Source organism: Phaenicophaeus curvirostris, chromosome 5, assembly GCF_032191515.1.
Source record: "Phaenicophaeus curvirostris isolate KB17595 chromosome 5, BPBGC_Pcur_1.0, whole genome shotgun sequence".
Taxonomy (NCBI): domain Eukaryota; kingdom Metazoa; phylum Chordata; class Aves; order Cuculiformes; family Cuculidae; genus Phaenicophaeus; species Phaenicophaeus curvirostris.
In genome coordinates this window covers 30036164-30057289 of record NC_091396.1, presented here as the reverse complement: position 1 = coordinate 30057289, position 21126 = coordinate 30036164, and the positions used below count along the sequence as shown (strand labels likewise).

Here is a 21126-nt window from a genome sequence, read left to right as displayed (position 1 = left end):
CACCTCCTCCCCTCTAAGAATCTGAGGCTCTTGTCTTAGAGAAAATACAATTTAAGTTGCCTTGCAAGTGAAATTGCATTGGCAATAGGTTAAATCACTAGATCTCACCCACTGGAATAGGTATTTGCTAAGCATCTGTTACTAACCCTTGACAGAAATTTAATTTACTTAGCTCCATCATCATGAACTATAGTCCCATGTCAAATTGCAGCCTTTCAAAGAAGGGATGGACACATTTCATAGTTTGAAGTTAGGTGTTGATTACGCAGGGATGAAAACTAGAGTGTTGAGAGGTCACAATATTCCTCCCTTCCCAACCACATCCATTCCTTTGTTCGCATTAGGATTTCTGTGAAATAAAAATAGAAGGGAAACTTCCCAGTTGCATAGCAGCAACTAGTTCTGCCAAGTTTTTCAAGGACAGGAAACTAGGAGACATTAAGAGAAAACAGGTTTAAAACACATTCAGTTACAAAAGTATGTATTTTTGTGCACAATATGTAGTTTAACAATCAAAAGCAGAAACCTTCATTCTTAATGGCATTCAGAAATACAAAGATGTACAAGTATTGATTCCATTCCATGGATATGGAAATTAAGCATCTATTCTACAGACAACAGCAAGAAAATCCAAGAAGCAGACTGCTGTTCACTAACAAAGGCACCAACTCTCACAGTTTTGGCTGTCGCTGCATCACAAAATTGATATTCCACTGACAGTCAAGCAGAGTGTCTCAAATTGTTTCCTTGTGGCATTCATTGCAAGATCCCAATATTGGTGACCCAATCACAGCATTCTCTCAGCCAACGTGCTAATTTGTTGCTAGAGCTCAGGGAAGTCAAGATCATGGACTTGTAATGGAGAAACACATTCCAATGTTTGGAATGTCCAGATGCTACAGAGCAAGTTTGCACTGTTTTAAGCAGAATAAGGTAACCACTTTAGTCTTCTGTTCCAGGAGGCAATCATAATTAATATATACCTCAGTTTCACAACCTGCAGCAAAATACTCCCTTCAGGTAACCTAACATTTTTAAGAAAAAAAAAAAAAACAGCATAAAAATTCCCTATGCTTTTCCATGCAAATAGTTGTTAGAAGTTTACTATGCAGATGTTACTCCTCTGCTATTTGTGTTTCTAAGCACATAATCTCCACTTACTAATGGGGCAAATAATGAGCTTAAAGCTTATTAGCTTTACAATTACTGGAAGCCAGACAGAAGCCAACACACTAGTGAAGTATCCAGTCCCCTAAAAACACCACCTTATTCACACAAACAGTACTACTGGCCTTGTTACATGCAGCAGCTCCATCATTTGGTCAGGTTTTTGGGTGCAGTATTTTTTAATTTTCTGTAAATATTAATGTTGTCCTGGTAGTGAACTGAGAATATACCAGTAATACTGATTGTATTTCTTCTAAAAACAAAACAAAACACTTAACACTTATATTTCAGCAGATTAGTGTCATCTCTCTAGCCCTGGGATTCAGTATTACTGGCTACAGAATACTTGTGGACTGTCCTTCCAAAAGAAAATACTCCATAAAGCTATAAGTTTTGATTATCCCTCCAATCAATTTGGTTTGAAGATTTTTGCCACTCAACACTGAGTATCACAGGTTAGTCCAAAGCATCATTTTCACCTTTGAAACAGGCTGGGTGGGGTTAAAGTCATACAGGTCAATTGCAATTGCCAAAAAAAAAAAAAAAAAGGTATTCAAGAAAACCCTGGGAATAGATCTGATTCTATTATAGTAAAACCAGAATGTTTTTCTTCACAGCAAGAGAGCTTTACCTCACCTGGTCAAAAATTCCTCTATTCTGCAACAGAACAGGAATATTTCAGTTGCAAGCAACTTGGACATGTAATATTTTAAGTTGCCAGTCCCAAAGTCTGCAGCAATAAACCAGGCAGGCATCTACTCAGAACTAGCATACAGTTCTTGAATAGCTACTTCTTCCTCCAGACTTGTGGCCAAAGTTTCATAATAAGCTTCTCTGTTTTCAGGAGGTTTAAGAAGCTCCCCCAGGGTTAATGCCGAGAGCAAACTCTGCACTACATCTCAGTCACTATTTTGCACTGCAGAAAGGCACGAACTTAACTCCAGTAAAACTGGCCAAAACAGAACCTGATACAGGATGCGAGAAAACTGCATGTTTTTCTGCTCAGTTTCTCCCCCTTAAGATGCATCATTCAAACACCTGAAGGTTAACTTTCAGATGAGGGGCACAATGTGTTCCATCAAAAAAAACCACCCATGTTTGTTTTTTTTTCTTCTACTCACATGTCCATGGAGTTTATAGATCAGGTTTATATACACATAAATATCAGAACAATTCAGCACACTTTCCTAGTTGTGGCCTTCAAAGTGATGTCAATTTACAATAAAGAAATGCAAACCTGTACATCTCTCCAGTTACCCTTACATTAAAGTTTGTGTGGTTAGGAAGTTTTAAAGCCCTCAACCCACAAGTAGTAAGCCTCTTAAACTCTGTAGTTGTTTATAAACTCAAGCCCAAACCAATCACGTGGCTTGGATTGTGAAACTATGGTTAGTCTGCTAGAGATACAAGCCTGACAATATTCACCAAGTCCCTATTTTAGTGAAGATACTCAACTTATGAGGTATTTCAAACAGTGCAAAGTGCCCTCTCCAACTTTACACAACCATGAATTCAGGTTACTCTACTTCTTCAACTTCAATAAAAGACTATTTTGGGTGTAGGAAAAGAGACTGAGGGGGAATAAAACATGCAAGAAGATTCTCAAAGCCATAATGCTTTTAGCCCTGAGCAGTTTAAAGACACTGATGGCAGATGAGTAAGAGGACATTATGTTTGCTGCTTTCTTGGAATCAAAACCAAGTGTATATGAAGCAATAAAAAAAGAAAATTAATCCCTACAGAAAAGGTACTGCTTCATTTTTCCCCAGTCCCTCTTATTTCAGATAGTTTCACAGATCCATGAATAAGGTGACTTGCAGCTGGAGACACAGCATCACCGAACAGTTACAGCAGGCTTTAATTGTCAATTAGTTTCTTGGCTCTGATGTTGGCTTGCTCAATGCGTTCCTTGTTTGTATCAGCCTGAAAGAGAAGAAAAAAATCATCGGGCATTTGTAGACTTCAGGCAAAACAATTGAAAAATACAAACTTAACATGAACTTCTGAATTGCAGGATATTGTCATTGTGGTACACAAAAGGGGAGCAACATTTGTAAGCTGGAACCACCCTACACCCCACTCCTGCCTAGACACCATATGCTGTCAATTTTGGCAAAAACAGAATCAAGAAATGGCTTTTAGCCATTAGCTGCCCCTTAAAACATACAGCAGCTCGTCAGGAAGAATACTAACAGAGCAAGGGGACAAAAACTCCCACTCTCCAGGCCTTCAGAGATCTTAAGGACTTCTACAGAGCAGCTTTGTTGCTATGAATTAGAAGCACTAGTCAAAATTGGAAGTGACCTATGAGCATAAAGTCAGAATTATTTTGCTTAGTGGAAATCCTTCATTTTCATCCACAAGTGTTCTAGTTCTCCAGTGTTCTAGTGTCATAATGGCACGATATCTGTAAGAAAAACACTTTATTTTATAATTGTTTTACTGTTTAAATCATCAAAAGTCAGATAAAGCATCTAGGCTGAACAAGCATCAAAATACAGTTTTACTGAAAGAAATAAGGAACTTGGAAGTAATTCCTTAATTATTATTCCCAGCCTGCAGTGGGGAATGAGCAGGAGGGGTTATAACCACAAAACTAGCCTCTGCCCTCATCATAAGGAGTGGGATTCCTGAGCAGCTCTACCTGTGCCAAATTTTATCCATTTCACACCTTCCTACTGCAATGATCTAGGAAGAAGACATTGGCAGTTCAGCCCCTTCCCTCCTGATCTTTCCTTTCTGCCCTTTGGATTAAGGGTTGAGCAGGGACAGGAATCTACTGTAGGAAGTCAAGAATCTAAACTCTTAACACCACTTTGGAAACACATCCATCTAGCTACTAGAATCTTCTAAGAAAATGCCAGTAACATAAGCTTTCATTACTGGTTTATTCAGACTAGGAGTCCTGCAGGCTACCAAGTGTTACCCAGTCTGCTTTCCAGGAGAGCTGGAATTTATTTAAAAAAAAAAAAAAGTAAAAATAAAAGCATCAACTCTATTCTGAATCTAAAAGCCTATTTGTTTCTTCACATGATGCTGTACTTTGGAGATATACCCTCAACATTTTGATTTGGTTTCCATACTATTCACTAGATTTGAAACCTGTTCTGCCAAGAACTGCATTTAAATATCCTGAGAGAGGTTGCCAGTCTCAAAGCCAGGAACTGCACTTTCATTTTTATTGCAGTTTTGTTAATTAATTCTAACTTGTTCACATCATATTTTAATAGTTAGCAAGACCTGATCAGCAAGATTTAATCAGACCTCTAAAATGAAAGACCATTAAGCCAAAACAGGTGCCTCAAACTACCAGAAACATTACTGCTAAAACCAGTAATTCCCACTTGCAACTAATTTGACCAGGCAACTTCCAGGCTGCTTTATAGGCTGTATGAATTTCATAGTTCATCTTAAATTCCTAATGTTCTTTAAAATGTATGACTTCTTTTACCCAATTATCACCTGAGGTCTACAGTTTCAAGGAACAGTAAAAGGACAATTAAGGCATAAGATCATGCCGATTACCCTCATTAACACCTAAACTCCTGAATTACCAGACAAAAAAAATCAAGACACTGACATAAATACAGCCAGCATCTTTATTAGAGTATTTGAGAAAACTGCTCCTCTTGCTTTTAACCCTACTGGGCATTTCAGCAATATCTTCAATTTCCCATTTTGTCTTTGATCTAGTTTTACAGCAACTGGTGTTCACTTCTGTTTTGTTTTTTTTTTTTTTAATCTTTAATATACACTATTCACTGAAGATTTCACTTCCTTCCTTAACCAGAAGGTCTGTAAAGAACTTCTATTTGTTTCAGAATATGGGGATTTCTAAAATATGAATGCCTTCCTCATAAGTTGCTCTCTGAAAGATATACACCACCCCCAAACATATTGATACAATTAATGTGTTTGGGACGTTAAATCTTTAAAGAAATAAAATAAAAATGAAAAAAGTTAATAGCTATGACTAATTTCACGTGCAGGTGAGGTCAGACCACGTCTGTGCACACCTACAAAACCTGTTATTTCAAGATCTCCCTAACCCAATATTAACCTGTCCACAAGAATTAGAGCGATTAAGTGTATTTCATTTTATGTTCAGTGATTACAGAGACTTTTTAGGAATTCCAGAAGAATCTTGCTATTGTAAAAAAACCTGTTCCGTACCACATACAAGATTCCCTGTGAGCAACCCTCTCCCAGTTATACCTCCAGTAAACGTGTGCCCTTTTGATTCAACCAATTTTAAATTGTTTTCAGAGTAAGCAGTGACCTGTGCTGTATTTTCATATTTCCTGATACTGTGAAGCATTTGAATTTTCAGCTACATACTCAAACATCGAGATACATTTCTTGTTCAAATCACTGCAACCTAGAGGACGGTATAATCTTAATGCATATTTACTGCAAATGCAGGTAGATAGGACAGTGAGACCATTCCTTATAGCTTCCCTGTAACAACCTTTAAGCTGAAGGCAGAGAACACCTTTGACACTTACCTTTATATTTATCCGGTCTATTTGTTTATTCTGGGCATCAATCTCATTGCCCATATCCAAAGCCATGTTTTTCAAATTTCCAAGAATGTTTCCTACTTGAGCAAGATTTTCATCCATTTCATCTTCTCTGGCATCATTTGTTATTCTGCTCAAATAATTAAGACAATGTTTCCAAGAATTTCCAAGAATGCTTTTTCCCCACCCTAATTCTACTGTAAAGCAAATTGTTACACAGGAATATATCATTACAATGATAGGCAATGTATTCCAGGCAAAGCATTTTTTTTCCTCTTTTAAAACCCTATGTATGAAGCTGGTGAAGGGGCTGGAGAACAAGTCTTATGAGGATCATCTGAGAGAGCTGGGGTTGTTTAGCCTGGAGAAGAGGAGGCTGAGGGGAGACCTTAATTGCTCTCTACAACTACCTGAAAGGTGGCTGTAGAGAGGAGGGAGCTGGCCTCTTCTCCCAAGTGACAGGGGACAGGACAAGAGGAAATGGCCTCAAGTTCTGCCAGGGGAGGTTCAGGTTCGACATCAGGAAAAAATTTTTCACAGAAAGGGTCACTGGGCACTGGAACAGGCTGCCCAGGGAGGTGATTGAGTCACCATCCCTGGAGGTGTTTAAAGGACAGGTGGATGAGGTGCTAAGGGGCATGGTTTAGTGTTTGATAGAAACGGTTGGACAGGTGGATGAGGTGCTAAGGGGCATGGTTTAGTGTTTGATAGAAACGGTTGGACTTGATGATCCTGTGGGTCTCTTCCAACCTAGTGATTCTGTGATTCCAAGCAACAAGCCCACCAAAACCAAAAAAGGCCTTAATTTAAAATAACATCTACCAGAGAAAGCTTAAAGACATGAATTTGTCTCAAATAAACTTTACAACATTAAAAGTCCCCCCAATAACAGAGCACTAAGCTCTATAGTCCTCACATCCAGAAAGATTGGTATCGCCACTACAAAAAATAAAAATTAAAGTAAGATGAACACTACAATCCCAAAAGCACAAATGTCTACCATCTCCTCTCCAACCAGTAACAATTCCTCCTCGCAGCAGTAAAGAAATATGATACTGAGCAGCTTCACATAAAATGTATCTGAATTAAGCTGACAATGGGTAACTTAGGATTCATGCATTTGAGACTGAGAAATATGAAGAAGTAAACCTCGTAATGTATCCACCACTTGGTACTCCAGAAGAAGTCTGAGGCTGCTGCCGATTTATACTAGTTGGTTGCATGGATATCACATGATCTGCTGAGTTCCCAGTTCCATCTCCCCAGGTTGCTCTGTATGCCTTGCTTGCTTCGAAGTTCTTCGTCCTACACCATAAATATAAGAAATGTGAACTGCTACATCAGAAATACACCTTCCTGACTGAAGTTCCGAATTAATCTAGGATTTTCAGAAACACTTGCCTTGTGCCTGAAAGACATTAGATTTTGTCTAGACAAAGCTTTGTCCATGCAATACTTTCTTATATCGGGATAGTTCAAACATGACTGAGTTACTCTAGGGACAGTAATTCATTTGGTCTTGAGCTTTAATACAAGCAGAGTAATTTTCTTGAAGTAACATATTTACCAGAAGAGGAGGGGAAGCTTATGACAGTAACAGGGAAGTTTATACTGTCATAAGACAAAGTTCCATTTACAATAGAAGTTGGTCTAGAGTCAAGGTTAGTTACTTTTCAGGGAAGAAATGGGGATGAAGGAAAAAACTCCTTCAAATACTAATAGCTACACTACACAAGAAAACCATTAATATCTACTTTTTTTTTGTCAAAGATTTTCTGTTGCCAAGTCTTTCTTTTTAAAGTTAATGTTTCTCAGGTTAATTTTGACTATGAAATAACTGTAAATCATGTTTAATCAGCTCCTTCATTCTGTGATTCAATTGCATTAACTCCATTAAAGCGACAAACCAACTTAACATTACAATTTTCACCATATGATTCAAAAGAAAAAAATTAAAGAAAGCATACTGACAGGAAGCAATCTCAAGAATCACAGACCCACAAAAGCAAGAGGAAGAAAAATAACTGATCTATATTGGAGTCAGTTTTCATGAAACCTAAAGAACACATTTTGAGAAGAATACTCATGTTTGCTTTGTTTACTAGTATTTTCAGATTAAGATAGATAATCCAGACTCCTCTACCACTTTCTTGCTTCTTTAAAGCACGCAAAAGGAAATCTGTACGGACTTTCAGTACACATCTTTACAACTACGGGTAATCAATTTCTGTATCTATAGTGCCTTTCAGTAGCCTAGATATTCCACATATGAAGAGGTGTGAAGTCAGCTGTAATGAAGAAAATATTCCCCTCATTCTTCTGGCATTTGTAATCAAAACAGGAAACTATTTCATAAGTCAGATCCTATGATCAGTAATCCAGTATTAATACATCAAAGGGAAGAAACGGAGTAATTTCTCAGTTCATAATGGAACTGTTGCACCCAGCAGAACTGTAAAGAAACCTAAAGTAGTCAATTCCAGCTCCTTACACAGGCTCTTTCTGTTTACTGCAACTAGATTAAGCATTATATTTTAATAGCGCTCATAGTAAAGCTGCAACAGGAGAGCTTGGTATGTTTGGCTTCTGGATTTGTTGCTCAAACTAAGGACAAAGTTTTTCACCACCTGACTTTAAGAGCTGTTCTTCAAATTATTATACTTCACTCTTCTCATGTTTCCTTTCTGTAAGATTAAAGCAATTTATACAACCTGTCAAAACAGCAAGGGTTCAAGCTGTTAAACATTTCCACAACTAATACACTCTACAGTAAATCGACAATTTCTGTTTACATCAGTATTAGAAGACATCACAGTCACAAGGAGACCTGCATGCAGACATCATGCACATGCAAGCACAAATGCAATAGTAGCATCAATTCAGGTAGCTGGTTAAATGTACATCTGAACTAATAAGACTGACCTTGTCCTAAAATCCGCTTTCATCAGTTAAATGAATACAGCTTCTTATCCTAGTCTTCATTTTTAGAAAGTAAGCATCAGCGTTAGGAAAGAACAGAGAAGAAAGAATAGTAAAAGAGCAGCAAACAGGTAAATTGCTATTAGTACACAGATTTTTATTAGCGAACTGCTGTTATTTTGTGTTTTCAGAAAGCTTTTATAAACAATCCAAGCCTAGGAGAAATGAGAAAAACTTATTTAATTCAGCAAGTGTTCCAATTTAGCTTTGTGTTTTACAAAAAAATTTAAAACTTCGGAGATAACTTGTTGACTGACATTGAAAGAAAAACTGATGCACCAGTAGGTACATGAAAGGCATTCATCATCTTATTCATTGCCCTCTACCTCTGTCGTAGATTTTTTTTTTTGCACATTACTGCCCATTTTGACACACAATTCTTTTATTATCTGTGTATTTAGAGTGCCACAAAAGTTCACAAATTCTGAGCCTGCTCAGTGTAAATAAGCTGCTTAAGCTTTGGTGGAATAAGTCAACTACAGAAAACAGACTGCCTGTGAAGAATAATGATCACATCCAACTCAAAGATAAATTTTATACTTTTCTCCTTAAAGCTAGCACACCACCAAAAAAAATTATTTTCTTTATAATACTGATTTCTGATTGTTGTTTAGGTGTTTAGAAGCACCAATCAAGTATCATACAAAAGATTAGATTACTCTTAACTGACTTTGATATGCTAGCCATAATGCTAAAGAAGTACTACAAAGCAGTTTTGCAAGAATTTATGTAGTCAATAGTGAAAAACTAACGTTTTAACTCCATTGTCTGTTCTCTCTTCCCCCCTGAAGCATGAACATTTAAAATGCCTGGAGAACCAATATAACTTTCCTTCTCCAAAACAGAAGTTTTCTTGCTTTTAAGTTAGTGCAAAAGTACTTTAGTGAAAAAATGATCTTTGGAGTCAAATTTGTAACAGATAGGCACCTATATATATATATATATCTGCAGTCCAGTTCATTCTCATTTGTATGGACATCGATAGTATTCTTCAAAATATAAGCTTTAAGAAGATTAGGGCACAACTGTGCAGGATGTTATACAGCAGTTGTATTTACAGTGAAAAGGGCACAATGCATAGTTAGATGCAAGTAAGCTTTAGCTACTCATACAATTTAAAAAGGGTGGACCTTTACAAATTAAAATAGCCAACTTTCCTAGAGATCCAGCATCTGTTTAACTGGCACATTTATTAGAAACACACTCCCAGTACATTAGCTATTGGGAATATTCTAGGACTTCATACTCAAGTACCAATTTAACTGACCTGTTACAAGGACAGACACAGAGCCCACAACACTTGTTGAGCTCTGTCAGCGTCTTCTCAGCTTCTCTCATGTCTTTATTTATCTGGTCCATGCCTTCTTCTATGCGATTTAATTGTTCTAGAAGAGAAACAGGTAACCTGAATAAACATGGATTGGGGAAAAGTGGTGGTGAATCCACATTAACATTGCTTTCAAGCAGGAACCTAGAAGTTTCAGTTCTAACTTTATACCAAGACTAATCCCTTTGTTTTCTGCCTTCTGATTTTTTTTTTAAATACAGCTAAATAACTTTCTTAAAAGAAAAGTTTTGTTTACTACATTAAAAATATTTTCCTTATCCTTAGCGCAGACTATATGCAGTTACATTGATGCTGTTGTATAGGGCTTCTGTAGCAGGGCTGTACTACATTTTAACTAATGTCCCCTCAACTACTTTAAAATTGCTTTTTACATACTACAAATATGGGAATAACCAATTAGCAAATCTCATTTTCATAAGTAGTCTTTAAGAAACCTTTAGTTTCAGCAACACCTTCTGAATGACAACCCCTTTTCTTATGGTTATATAAAATTGATTTTTAGTGTTAGAGAAGAAAAAGAGTGAACTCACCTCCCTGTTCATCCAGCATGGTGATAGTTCTGATGCCAACATCCTGGGACTGTAGAAATTTATTTGCAGATGTAAAAACAGATTTCAATACAGCAATGCAAAATCAGAAGGCCTCTATGGTTGGCTTCTCAAACTTACTAAGTTCATAATAAAACACCATGCTATGGCTAGCTTCGGTAGTAGAGCTATGCTAAGCTTCAACCTCAGTCCTATGTAAGGCTTATAATCATCTCACCTGTTACATTATCTCAGTTAGTAGTGGTTCATGATTTTTTTTTTTTTACATTACAATATGACAATAAATTTTATTGTAATACTCAGATGGAACTATGACAATTTCAAGCTAAGAGTATAAATGTAGCTGTGCCTCATTTTGAAAGTAATATTTAGTTCGTTGTTTAACGCTACACCCTTCAACAGGGCTGCCAAGGCCTTCAGTCCTGGAAGCCAGAATAAAACAAGGCAAAACAAAGTCTGCAAAATCAATCCTGAGAATTCAGCAGAAGAGATCTGGAAGATAATAGCCCATCACTAATCCTAGAACCAAGAAAAAGGAATCAGCAGTGAGAGGTATCACAGTACAGCTCTTTGTTGGCTCAAAGTCTTGATTCTAGCATGCAAGTTGCACCCATGCTTTACCGTAAGATGGCAGCATACAATGGTCTACAGTATGAGGTTTTAGCTGCTATGAATCACCAAACTATGATACCAAGAGAAATTATGTTGACTCATTACACATACTCAACATTTGCGTTTGAAAGGTGTTCATTAGGCTATGCTGATTCAAATTCCTCACTGATAACAGCAGTATCTTCAGTTTCACAGCAGTATGGTACCACCTGGACAGCAAGTAGATGCTCTGAAGCAGTAGTGAGCAAACACTATAATGTTCTTACTCATAAGCTGTCTCAATTCTTTGGCACTTAAACTCCAGGCATCAGCTTTGAAAAGCATTACTGCTTAGTCTCTGGATCAAGTTTGCCTGGTACATCCAAGTACCAGAAAAACTGCTTTGCTGAACCACTTAAGCAAAGTCTACCAGAGCTGACTATCTACCTCCTCATCTCACTCCCTACTAACAGGATGTTCTGCATTATTTTCAATTACAGTAGCAAAAGTAAACTTCCAGTCAATTTTACAGTAGGGTATGCAAGCCATAACAATGTAGAGAGACAGATCAGTCATACAGTGTCACCTAGATAAACCCAAACTACAGATTTCTTTCGAGTCATGTACAAGGGCGTTAAGAACTTCATTATCATACTCAACTATCTTTAAAGTTAACTCTTTAACAGACTGTAAAAAGGTATATGTAGAACTATTCATGTTTAGAACCAAAAGCAGTCCTACACTTTACTACTCCACCCAACTAAGCCCTACCCTTCTCCTCAAAGCAAGAGATTTCCACCCCGTTCACAGGCAAAGCAAGCTAAAAGACAAATGGAAGATGTTACAAGTGATGCAGCAGCCAAAGCCACAAGTGACCATCACAGAAGACTTTTAATAAATGTTTTGTAGCATTTGGAGGTTAAACCATTCTGCTTAGGATGAAAATAGGTTAAAAGGATATTGATCCGTCTGTGATCTAACTTTACATAATGTAAAAAACAGACTTAAGTCATTCCAACTCTGCTATCAACTTAAAGCAGGAAAACCTCTAATGATGAGGTGCATGTCTCACTTGAAAAAAGGCAAAAAAGTGATTAAGATCGCTTTGTAATCGTTAACATGCTTTAAAAATATTAAAAAGCTTTTCCTTACCTCAATGGCCAAGCCAAGAATCCGTCTTGTGCTTTCCAAAGACTAGAAAGAATTTTAAAATGAGTGTGTTAACAATATGTATTGCTTCTTTACCAGTCCATTGCAGTAAGGCAACTACTATACAAAGGTTCTTCAGCTTGTCCATATGTAACACATGCTACAACAGTCATAGTGGCAGCACGCTGGTTTGTTCAGTTGCTACTAAATCCTTGGGGTTTACTACTTGCTAGTACTTTGCTCATCCCATTGAAAAGTCTTACAACAAGAAAATATATTCAGAAGTATTTTAGTTAAATAAAGAAGTCTAAGTTCCAACATACCTGCCTTGCATTGTCTCAGTAATGAGGACTGGGTAATGAGTACTCAGCCAAGCTTTACAATTCAGAAGTTTAAATTTATTCTTACTTTTAGGACTAGTCTTCAATCCAGTATTTAGCAAGCAAATTGAGACATTCAGCTATACCCTTGCAGAATTACTACCCTAGATAGCCTTTATTTTTAGAAATTGCTGTTCTCATCAGATAAGTACTGTAAACCCAGATGGCTTCCTGTAACATTTACCTCATCAGTAACCTGGTTGGCCCTCAGCTGAATTTCTTCAGGCGACAGTTCATCCATGACGAGGAACTGTTACTTGCAAGTAATCACGTTGAAGAGATTCTTCCCCCTGTAAAAAGATATAACAGTGTTAAGCATCAGGATTATCCTTTTTCTTAAGTAATCTGAGTTGAAACCAGAAGACAGTTCAAAGAATGAAAGCCTATACCCTTCATTCTACTTACTATAATACTTGGTTAGGACCAGAAGGCACTGGAAAAGTTATTCAGCTGACAACTGAGAAGCTAAAAGAAAAGCAGGAACAATCATCTCATGAAATAGCTTCCTTTCCAAGATTAGGCTTCCCAAACATTTTTGAAAAATTCTATCCATTTTTCGTTTAAGGTAAAAATTAGGAAATGAAGTCTTAAACTCTGTTCCATGTTGGAAAAGCATATTGGTTTACACAGTAACCCAGAAAGAAATTAAAGCATTTAAGTCATTAGCATAAGCTAGTGATTTTGGCAGGCAGTCAGAAGAACAGCAAACACCCTAGGAATAATTGTTCTAATTGTATCGTGAATCCATCAAATGCAAAAAGATCTGCAAAGCTTTAAATCATATGTCTGCAACTCTAGCAAAGGTTTTCAAATCTAGCTTCCACATGGTAAAGATAGTACCAAGATTTTCATAACTGAAGTCCCAACACACCACAATTTAACTTCTTCTATTAACCAGACTTTTGTGCCTGAAGAGATAAAAGGAAAAACCAAGCCTTTCCCCACTTTGGGTGTCATATAGTCAGGTACTTGTGGAGCTTGGAGCCTTAGAACATGTCTCATGGACCGCAAAAGGGATATCATATCCCCACCCTATGAATACAACAGCTTCTCAAGAATCCCATTGTAATTCCAGAACAAGGCCAGAAGCGCAGCTGTGTTCCCACAGTAACCTAGGGATTTTTTTTCAGCAGCCCTGGTGTCCTCCATCCCTTTGCAGCTGTGGGTTCAGGCTACGCAGGAGTTCACACACCAGCATAAGCACAACTGCTGGACGTATGATGTAACCCTAGCTCAGAAGCCAAGAGCTATTCTGCAGTCAACACCACACAATACAATTAAGAGTTTCTTTGCTTTTGAGGCAAGGCCATGACAGTCTTATGCATGACTTAAACATGCATAAGATGGATATGTTTATAAAATAAGTCTTTAGTGGGTAATAAGACTTACTTTTGAACATGTTTGCAAATACATTATACTACCTTCATGGCAAGAAAGCACCCAGAATTTGAAGAAAATGTAGGCTTTATCAGGTCAGATACAGAGTTCTGTGTTTTATTCAATACTGCTAGAATGCAGTCCTATGCTACCTGAACCACAAGTCCACAGACATGCCATTGAAAAACAGACCAGCAGTGAGACTAAAAAAAGAAGGAAGTAGACAACAGTCAGCACTTCCAACCACCAAGGCTAGTAATTCCTGGTGGTACAGCTTGGAAGGAAGCCGACAGTCACATATGGGAGGACTGAAGCTCCAACACACTATGCTAAATTCATCCCAGGCTTGACAACCATGACATTGATAAAAGTTCTATGACAGATAATGCCATGTTGAAATCTGATAGTGATCACAATACATTAACAGACAGCAATTACATGAAGTAGTTCTTCATGCACTATTAGCTATCAAACTACTCCCCCAATTTTGTCCTATTTACATTAGCAATCCATTATTTGACATAAGTAAGTAGCAACACACTAGACCAAGAAGTGCCCAATACCAGACAACTGCTTGAAAACATAAGCACTTACCACTGAATCTATCAGTTCTAAGGGCTGACAGACAAGTTTTGCCTTTCCCTAGCTTCCTTACAACTTCCTGAAAAACTCCACTGCCAGTAAGCAAGAAGTTATACGGAAACCCACCTTCGCTTTACATTGATGGTATTTGGTCTCAAAACTGTTTATGAATTGACCTACCAATGAAGAAACCCAGCTGAAAGATATTAAAGAAAAAAGCCCCTTCTACATAGCTGACATCCGTAATAAAAGTTACTGCCAGGATTCCTCAAAGCTGAAGTATGTATTTATCTTCTGATGCTCATATTTGGACACTTGTAGTGTTTCGACTCTGGTAAGACAAAACCAATCTCAAGTGACAATTCATATGCTCAGTTTACAATTATTAGGATAACCATGGGTGGAAGCAAAAAAAAACAAAAAAAAACCCACAACACTTGGTTAAGAGACAAGTGTTCTGACCATCTTCTATCATGGATAATACAGTACAACTACCTGCTGGTGTTTTCTGATCATTTCTTGAGGTCTTATCTCACAGAAAAGAGTGGCAGAATGTTTTTTCTATAAAATTCCCAGCAAGCTTACCCACCTTCACTTTTCAACCGCTGCCATTAATTTGAGCTATATAAAACAAGACAGCACCTCCTTCTTAAGACAAGCTTAAGAAAGTGAGGTCTTTTAATCAGTTTGATTAAGTCCGCTTAAAGCTAACTATCCTAAACTGATAAATTAGACTCCAAAAAACCACAGTTTTGTTAGTTTGTGCAACTGAGGTGGCCAGCAGTGCTTTTGTAAGCACACACATACAGGACCTGCAAAGTAGCTCTGCAGAGGAAGCTAATGCCATAAGGCAGAACAGAAAGACATTCCCCAGAGAGAAACGAAAAGGCATCTTGCCACACAGTAGTTTATAACATCCAAAAAAGCACACAGGAGTAATTGAGAAGGAAACAATCGTTTCAAAAAATGCCTGTTTTCAAAACTGGAGATAGATGCTTGACAGCTGCATGTCTAACTGGAATAGCTGGAATATCGCAGGTGTCTTTACTACAAGATATCTCTAAAGAAGAGGTTGTAACGCATGATAGGGCAATTTGTACTGAAATAACAGCTCAGCTATTCCAACAGAACACAGTACACATACATACATAAAAAAGGGGTACTTATTCCCCAATCTTCCTACCTAGGAAACAAAGCACCCATTGAGGTATCTGGTATATGACAAAATTATTTTATTATATATCCAAGACATTAAGATTCCTCAATAAAGACAAGATATTCAGGGAGAAAACAGTTCATACGGCTAAGGTCCTCCTGGCATGTCTTTTAATATTTGCTAAGACAAGCATTTATTTTAATATCAACGCTTAACGCTTATTTTCTTTGCTTTTCCTCTCCTACAATTTTCTAAATCCTAGCTATGAGGTGACCAACGCAAAAAAAAAAAAGAGACTGCCTACAAACAGACTTCATGATTATATTACAACATTTAGCAGTTTCAGTTTATTTTCTTTTGAACAGCAAGTTTTAAACAAGAAACTAATGTGCCTAAATACAAACTAGAACTCATTTAAAGAGTGATGCCAGCACTTACTTTTTGTTATCAAAAAGCACTTTGCAGTATTTACTCAGTTACCAGACTACAAGTTAGACACATTTCAATGCAGTTCCTCCTCTACCCTTTGCATAGGAAAAGCTGGCACCTACAGACCGCACAGAACAAAGCTTGCTACAAAACCACTTTTTTTTTTTTTTTTGAAGTAATGGGCTGCAGGAAACTTTTTTTACCAGGAGACTTAAAAGACAACACATTAATCACCTGAACTATTACTGTCTTACGGAACATTCATTGAGAAACAAAAGCAACAAGGAACTGTACACAGGGTCTGCAAATCACAACAATCTATCTTCTCTGCCATGTTTTACTTCGGAGACTGTGAGGGCAGAAAATGTTCTCTGAAATTCCAATTCTGACCACAGGCTTTAGGTAAGAGTTTCCCTCTACTCATTGTGCTACACCATCCTGTAAGTTCACTATTATAATGCATATTAAAATTAGGATATTATGGTCCAAGCCAGCTGAGGATGGATTATAATAAAATTACTTCCATCCCTTGGACAAGAGGAACAATGAAGTAAAGAAAACAAATTTATGTCTGCACAGGCTTCCCCACCCCTCCACTTACTACACATTTAGTCGTGTCTCCAAAACCCCAGAAAAACCTTCAATTCATTCTCCTATGTAAGTCTGTTAGGCTGAAGAAGGCTGAAAAAAAAGCAGATGTGATTTTACAGAACTGTTTAAAATCTTAAGGTATTTCCTGCTAAAAAATGAGGGACAGGACAGGTACTGTTGGGCTGACTTTAGCCTTGTCCAAGACCCATTGAATGGGCTTAGACCCATCATTGGCTTAGAGACCTCAATTTGGTTAATCAACACACTCACACTGCAGCTGAAGCATTTTAGTAGGTTCTTTGTCTAGCCTGAAGTGGAAGGTGTCACAGATTGATAAGAGCTATGGCTATCTGTGTTAACAGTAGAGCGATCCTGTGGACACAGTGCAAATTTCCATTCGGGGAAAGTGCTGCTCACTTCACATTTCAGGAAGATCAGTCACAAGTATTTATTCAGAGTTCTGCCTCAGCCCCAACTACCAAATTGAAAGCTAACGCATGCCAAGCCATAACCTTCATAAGACTGAATGAAATAGGAGCAAATTCAGCATCAGTAATACTAACAGTGACTTAGTGTCTACATGTATAACTCCAAGTTCAAATTATCTGCTTGCCATGAGAAAGCTAAGACATGTTATCCGACAGCAGCTCTCTAGATGGGAATCCCCAAGAACCAGCACACTAAAAACTTTGGGGAAACAATAATTTGAACTGACAAAGACTCAGGATCAAAGTACTGTTTTACACAACCAGCAGCAAGTTAGTTATCTTTGCCACCCAAGCACACAGTAAAAAATTAACATGAAATCTTTTTGTTGTCTGTGCCATTGGTCTAAGATTCTCATTCAGCATTCCTTGTAAACTGGATATCAGCTGTTCATGCCAATACTCAGTTTCCAATATAAACAAGTCTCAAGAGTCATTACAGCAGTGAAGTTGCATATTCTTTTCAATGATTTTTCAATCCAAATTATCTGAAGCTTGTAAGAGACTTCCAAGGTAACAAAAACTGTAGCAGGCAATTTACATGCTGTTTGAATATGCTTTTCTTCTGTACTAGCTGAGAAGCAATTCTAAGGTTTATAAGCTCTAGAAAAAAAAAAGGAAAAAGTTACTGCCTTGTTTTACAACAGACATAGCACATACAGGCTGTGCTATCCAAAGCACTCTAAATCTGTAAGAATTCTTCTGTGAATTTAAACCAACTACGTGGCACCACAAGGCCTAATAAAGTGCTTGCTCACTCAACTGCAATTACACAGTTTGCACTTGGAAAGGGCTGTAGGCAGGGACAGGGTGTCAAAAGTGACAAGTTTGCTTAAACCAGACAGGCCTACTTTTATCAGGCCAATAAGCTATTCTGATACCTTGTACTTTCACAAACCCACCTTGAATAATCATACGATTTTTGTCCTGCATCACTGGCTGATATGCAGCAGTTCTATGCCTCTGACAGACTTTCAGAAATCTGTCCTACATCCATCACATTTGCTACATAACAAATTAATTCCTTACCATCTAGGGGTCCTCTGTAACTGAACCTAGCCCCTTACCTATCAAGTTAAGCTTCTAATAAGATTTCAGTGAAGGAGAAAGAAAAGCTAACTACAAGTTACGAACAAACCTTTCCTTCCTGCCCCCCCATCAAATATGTATTTTGATAACACCAATAACACACAGCAAGCTGTGTCTGGTTCCATAAACTGAGAATAAGTAAAAGGATCACATTTTTCCTCTGAGTAGGAAGTAAAGTGAGAGAAGAAGAAAGCAGCATAATACTTTTGGCCATGGAAGACAATAATTGTGAGAGCTAAAAGTTGGTATAATATTATCTCCTTAATGACAAAAACCATAAGGTTTAAGTTTATCTTCTACAATACTTCCTTTTTCTCTCTCAAAAGAGCTGTTTCCAAGCTGTGAATTAAATCCACAAAACTCCTACAATGATCTAGCAAGTCACGAGGCTTACCTCTTCATGTTGTTTTCCTCTTCAAATTCTGGTGAAGTTTTTGGCAGTCAGAAACAGATGAGTGGAAAGCTTTTATACATGTATGTTCAAGTTACTAATTTTTATAAAGTCATGATATGAAAGAATCTTACCTTTCCTATTTCCAATACATTTGACTACCTCTTCATTTCAGATAAATCAGAGAGCAATACTTGTACTTTTATCCTTTTAACACAATCCATTAGTAAGAATACATTAAACAAGTATTAAACAGCAAAATCTTAAAAATCTCAGTTCACCAATTCTTCCCTTAGAAGTTTTATAGGCATACCAGGAAAAAAAGGCTTCCAAATAATAGCTACTAACCAATACATCTAGAAGTATGATTGAGAAACACAGTGCATGCCTCCTTTTGGGCAATCTTACCACAAAGCCAAGAACTCAATCCTACTGCTGCAGCATTGGACTGAAAGCCAGTATCTCATGAGCTACACTTTAAGCCATCAGCAAACTGATACAGCCTCAGGTGATCACAGATGTTCTCAGTTCCTTCCCTTGTCAAGCGAGCTGTTGCCTTCTCCAAAAGGGGGAAATACCCATGAAACAGTATTCTCAGAAAAATGTGAATATTAATTATGAAATTTCTGTGCATTCTTGCAAAGATTAAAAATTAGACAGCTTATAAATTAGATTGCTTTGTACTGAGGGTTGTTTTTTTCTTTTTCTTTCAAATTCTTCATATGACTAAGGTAGGAGTTGGTTTTTATAAAACCCTTCCTTAACACACTTATCCTACTTGTTAGTCCACTAAAATCCAGCCCAGCTAACACAGGGTAGTACAAACCATCAGCACAAGAATGTACTCCTCCACGTGACTATACCTACAAGATAAATGAATAAAGCATCTGTGATCCTGGGGGAAGAGGCCAGGACCAAGAACAAAACATTACTCCGCATGCTTCCTGCTTTCTCTTATCAGCTTCCTGAACGCAGCACACAGACAGAGGCAATAGTGTAAAGAACAGGCACCAGCAATGCCACCTCCTCTGTGCAGTGTGTTCAGTTCCATACTCATCTTGACAATTAATTTTTGTCCCTAGAAATGCCTCGTGATACTCCCTCCAAATTAGGTAATGGCCCCACAAATTAACAATCAGCCCTCGATCTACACCCACACAGTAACAGATTCTATTTATTCTAATGACACAAACCATGCAATGTAATAAACTACTTCAAAAAGGTTAGGTAAATAGATTGGTTACTAGACTGCCAGTAAACAATTAATTGCTGAAGTCAATGGATTAAGCGACTGACATTAAGGGAGGCTTTCCTTTTGTCCCTAAACATCTTCCTACGTAGCTGTTCCCTCTGCAGAACAGAATCACATTTGTTTATAACAAAAGCAAACCAACACCCAGCTCCTTAGTTCTGAACACCAAGCATGTGCCACCCTTTTTAAGAGAGTGAAAATGAGGAAGGTAAGTAGCAAGACCAGTTTCCACACTTTCTTTAACTTATTTACTTAGCTTGTCAAATCACTTGTGCTGATTTTACAACCTCCGTTGAGTAAAATGGAAGTGAAATTGACAAAAAGAAGGAGAAAAAAAAGTGAAAACCAAAGCTGAGTCTTCATTAGCCCTAGAAGCGCCAAGACGTACAATTAAGGGAAGCACAGGTTACTTTTGATCCCTGTTGTTTACTACGTGCCACAACAGCATCTCCCCCATTCATCCGAAGGCAGCACGGCACCGTGCAAGGTTAAGAAGGCGCAGCAAGAGGGAGGTTTTCTCCTGTATCCCACTAAGAAATCCCCAGGGGCGCACGGGGCCGGGCCGGGCGAGGCCTCCCGGCACACGGTCGCTCAGAAGGAGGTCGAAGGGCCCCCCCGGACCCGTCTGCCCCGCTCACCGGCGGCGCCGGCTAGGCCGGCTCGGCTCAGCACCACCCCGGCCCACGGGACCCGCGTCGCCCCAGCGCCTACGGAGCCAAGCCCAGCCCAGCCCTCCCCACAGCGGGAAGGCGGCACGAGCCGGACCCGCCAACCGGCTTCCCTAGCCAAGACACCAACTACTTATCGGAACCGCCGCCGGCGCCGCTTCACGCCTCGCAGCCTCCTCTTTAAGAGCCCGTGTCTCGCCCGCGCGCCGCCGCCCGCCTCCCGGAAGTGCGAGCCGGCGCCGCGCGCCACACCCAGCATGGCCGGAAAAAGCAGACGCCCTCACCGCCCCCAGGTAGGCAGGGCGGGAACGCCAACGCCAATGCCAACGCTGGGCGGGGGCTGGATACACCGAATATGGCGCCGGGGCAGGGCTTTAGCGCATGCGTTGACGTCTTCTGCGCCTTGGGTGGGGCCTTGTGCGCG

The 21126-nt window shown here is 38.6% G+C and overlaps 1 protein-coding gene across 2 annotated transcripts; it reads right to left on the bottom strand.

Annotated features, from left to right (window-relative positions):
- Positions 1 to 464: 464 nt before the first annotated feature.
- On the bottom strand, positions 465 to 20860 carry SNAP23 (synaptosome associated protein 23). Of its 2 annotated transcripts, none has more exons than XM_069858146.1 (8): positions 20840 to 20860; positions 12867 to 12974; positions 12306 to 12347; positions 10545 to 10593; positions 9934 to 10051; positions 6837 to 6992; positions 5673 to 5817; positions 465 to 3090 (listed from the first exon to the last, which is right to left on the bottom strand). In XM_069858146.1, exons 2-8 carry the CDS (start codon positions 12921 to 12923, stop codon positions 3025 to 3027), a joined length of 633 nt encoding a protein of 210 aa, XP_069714247.1. In that variant the 5' UTR covers positions 12924 to 12974; positions 20840 to 20860; the 3' UTR covers positions 465 to 3024. The 2 variants fall into 2 exon arrangements, with proteins under 2 accessions (XP_069714247.1, XP_069714246.1); XM_069858145.1 differs by lacking the exon at positions 20840 to 20860 and adding an exon at positions 13088 to 13193 and having other exon boundaries at positions 12867 to 12972.
- Between the last annotated feature and the right edge of the window lie 266 nt (positions 20861 to 21126).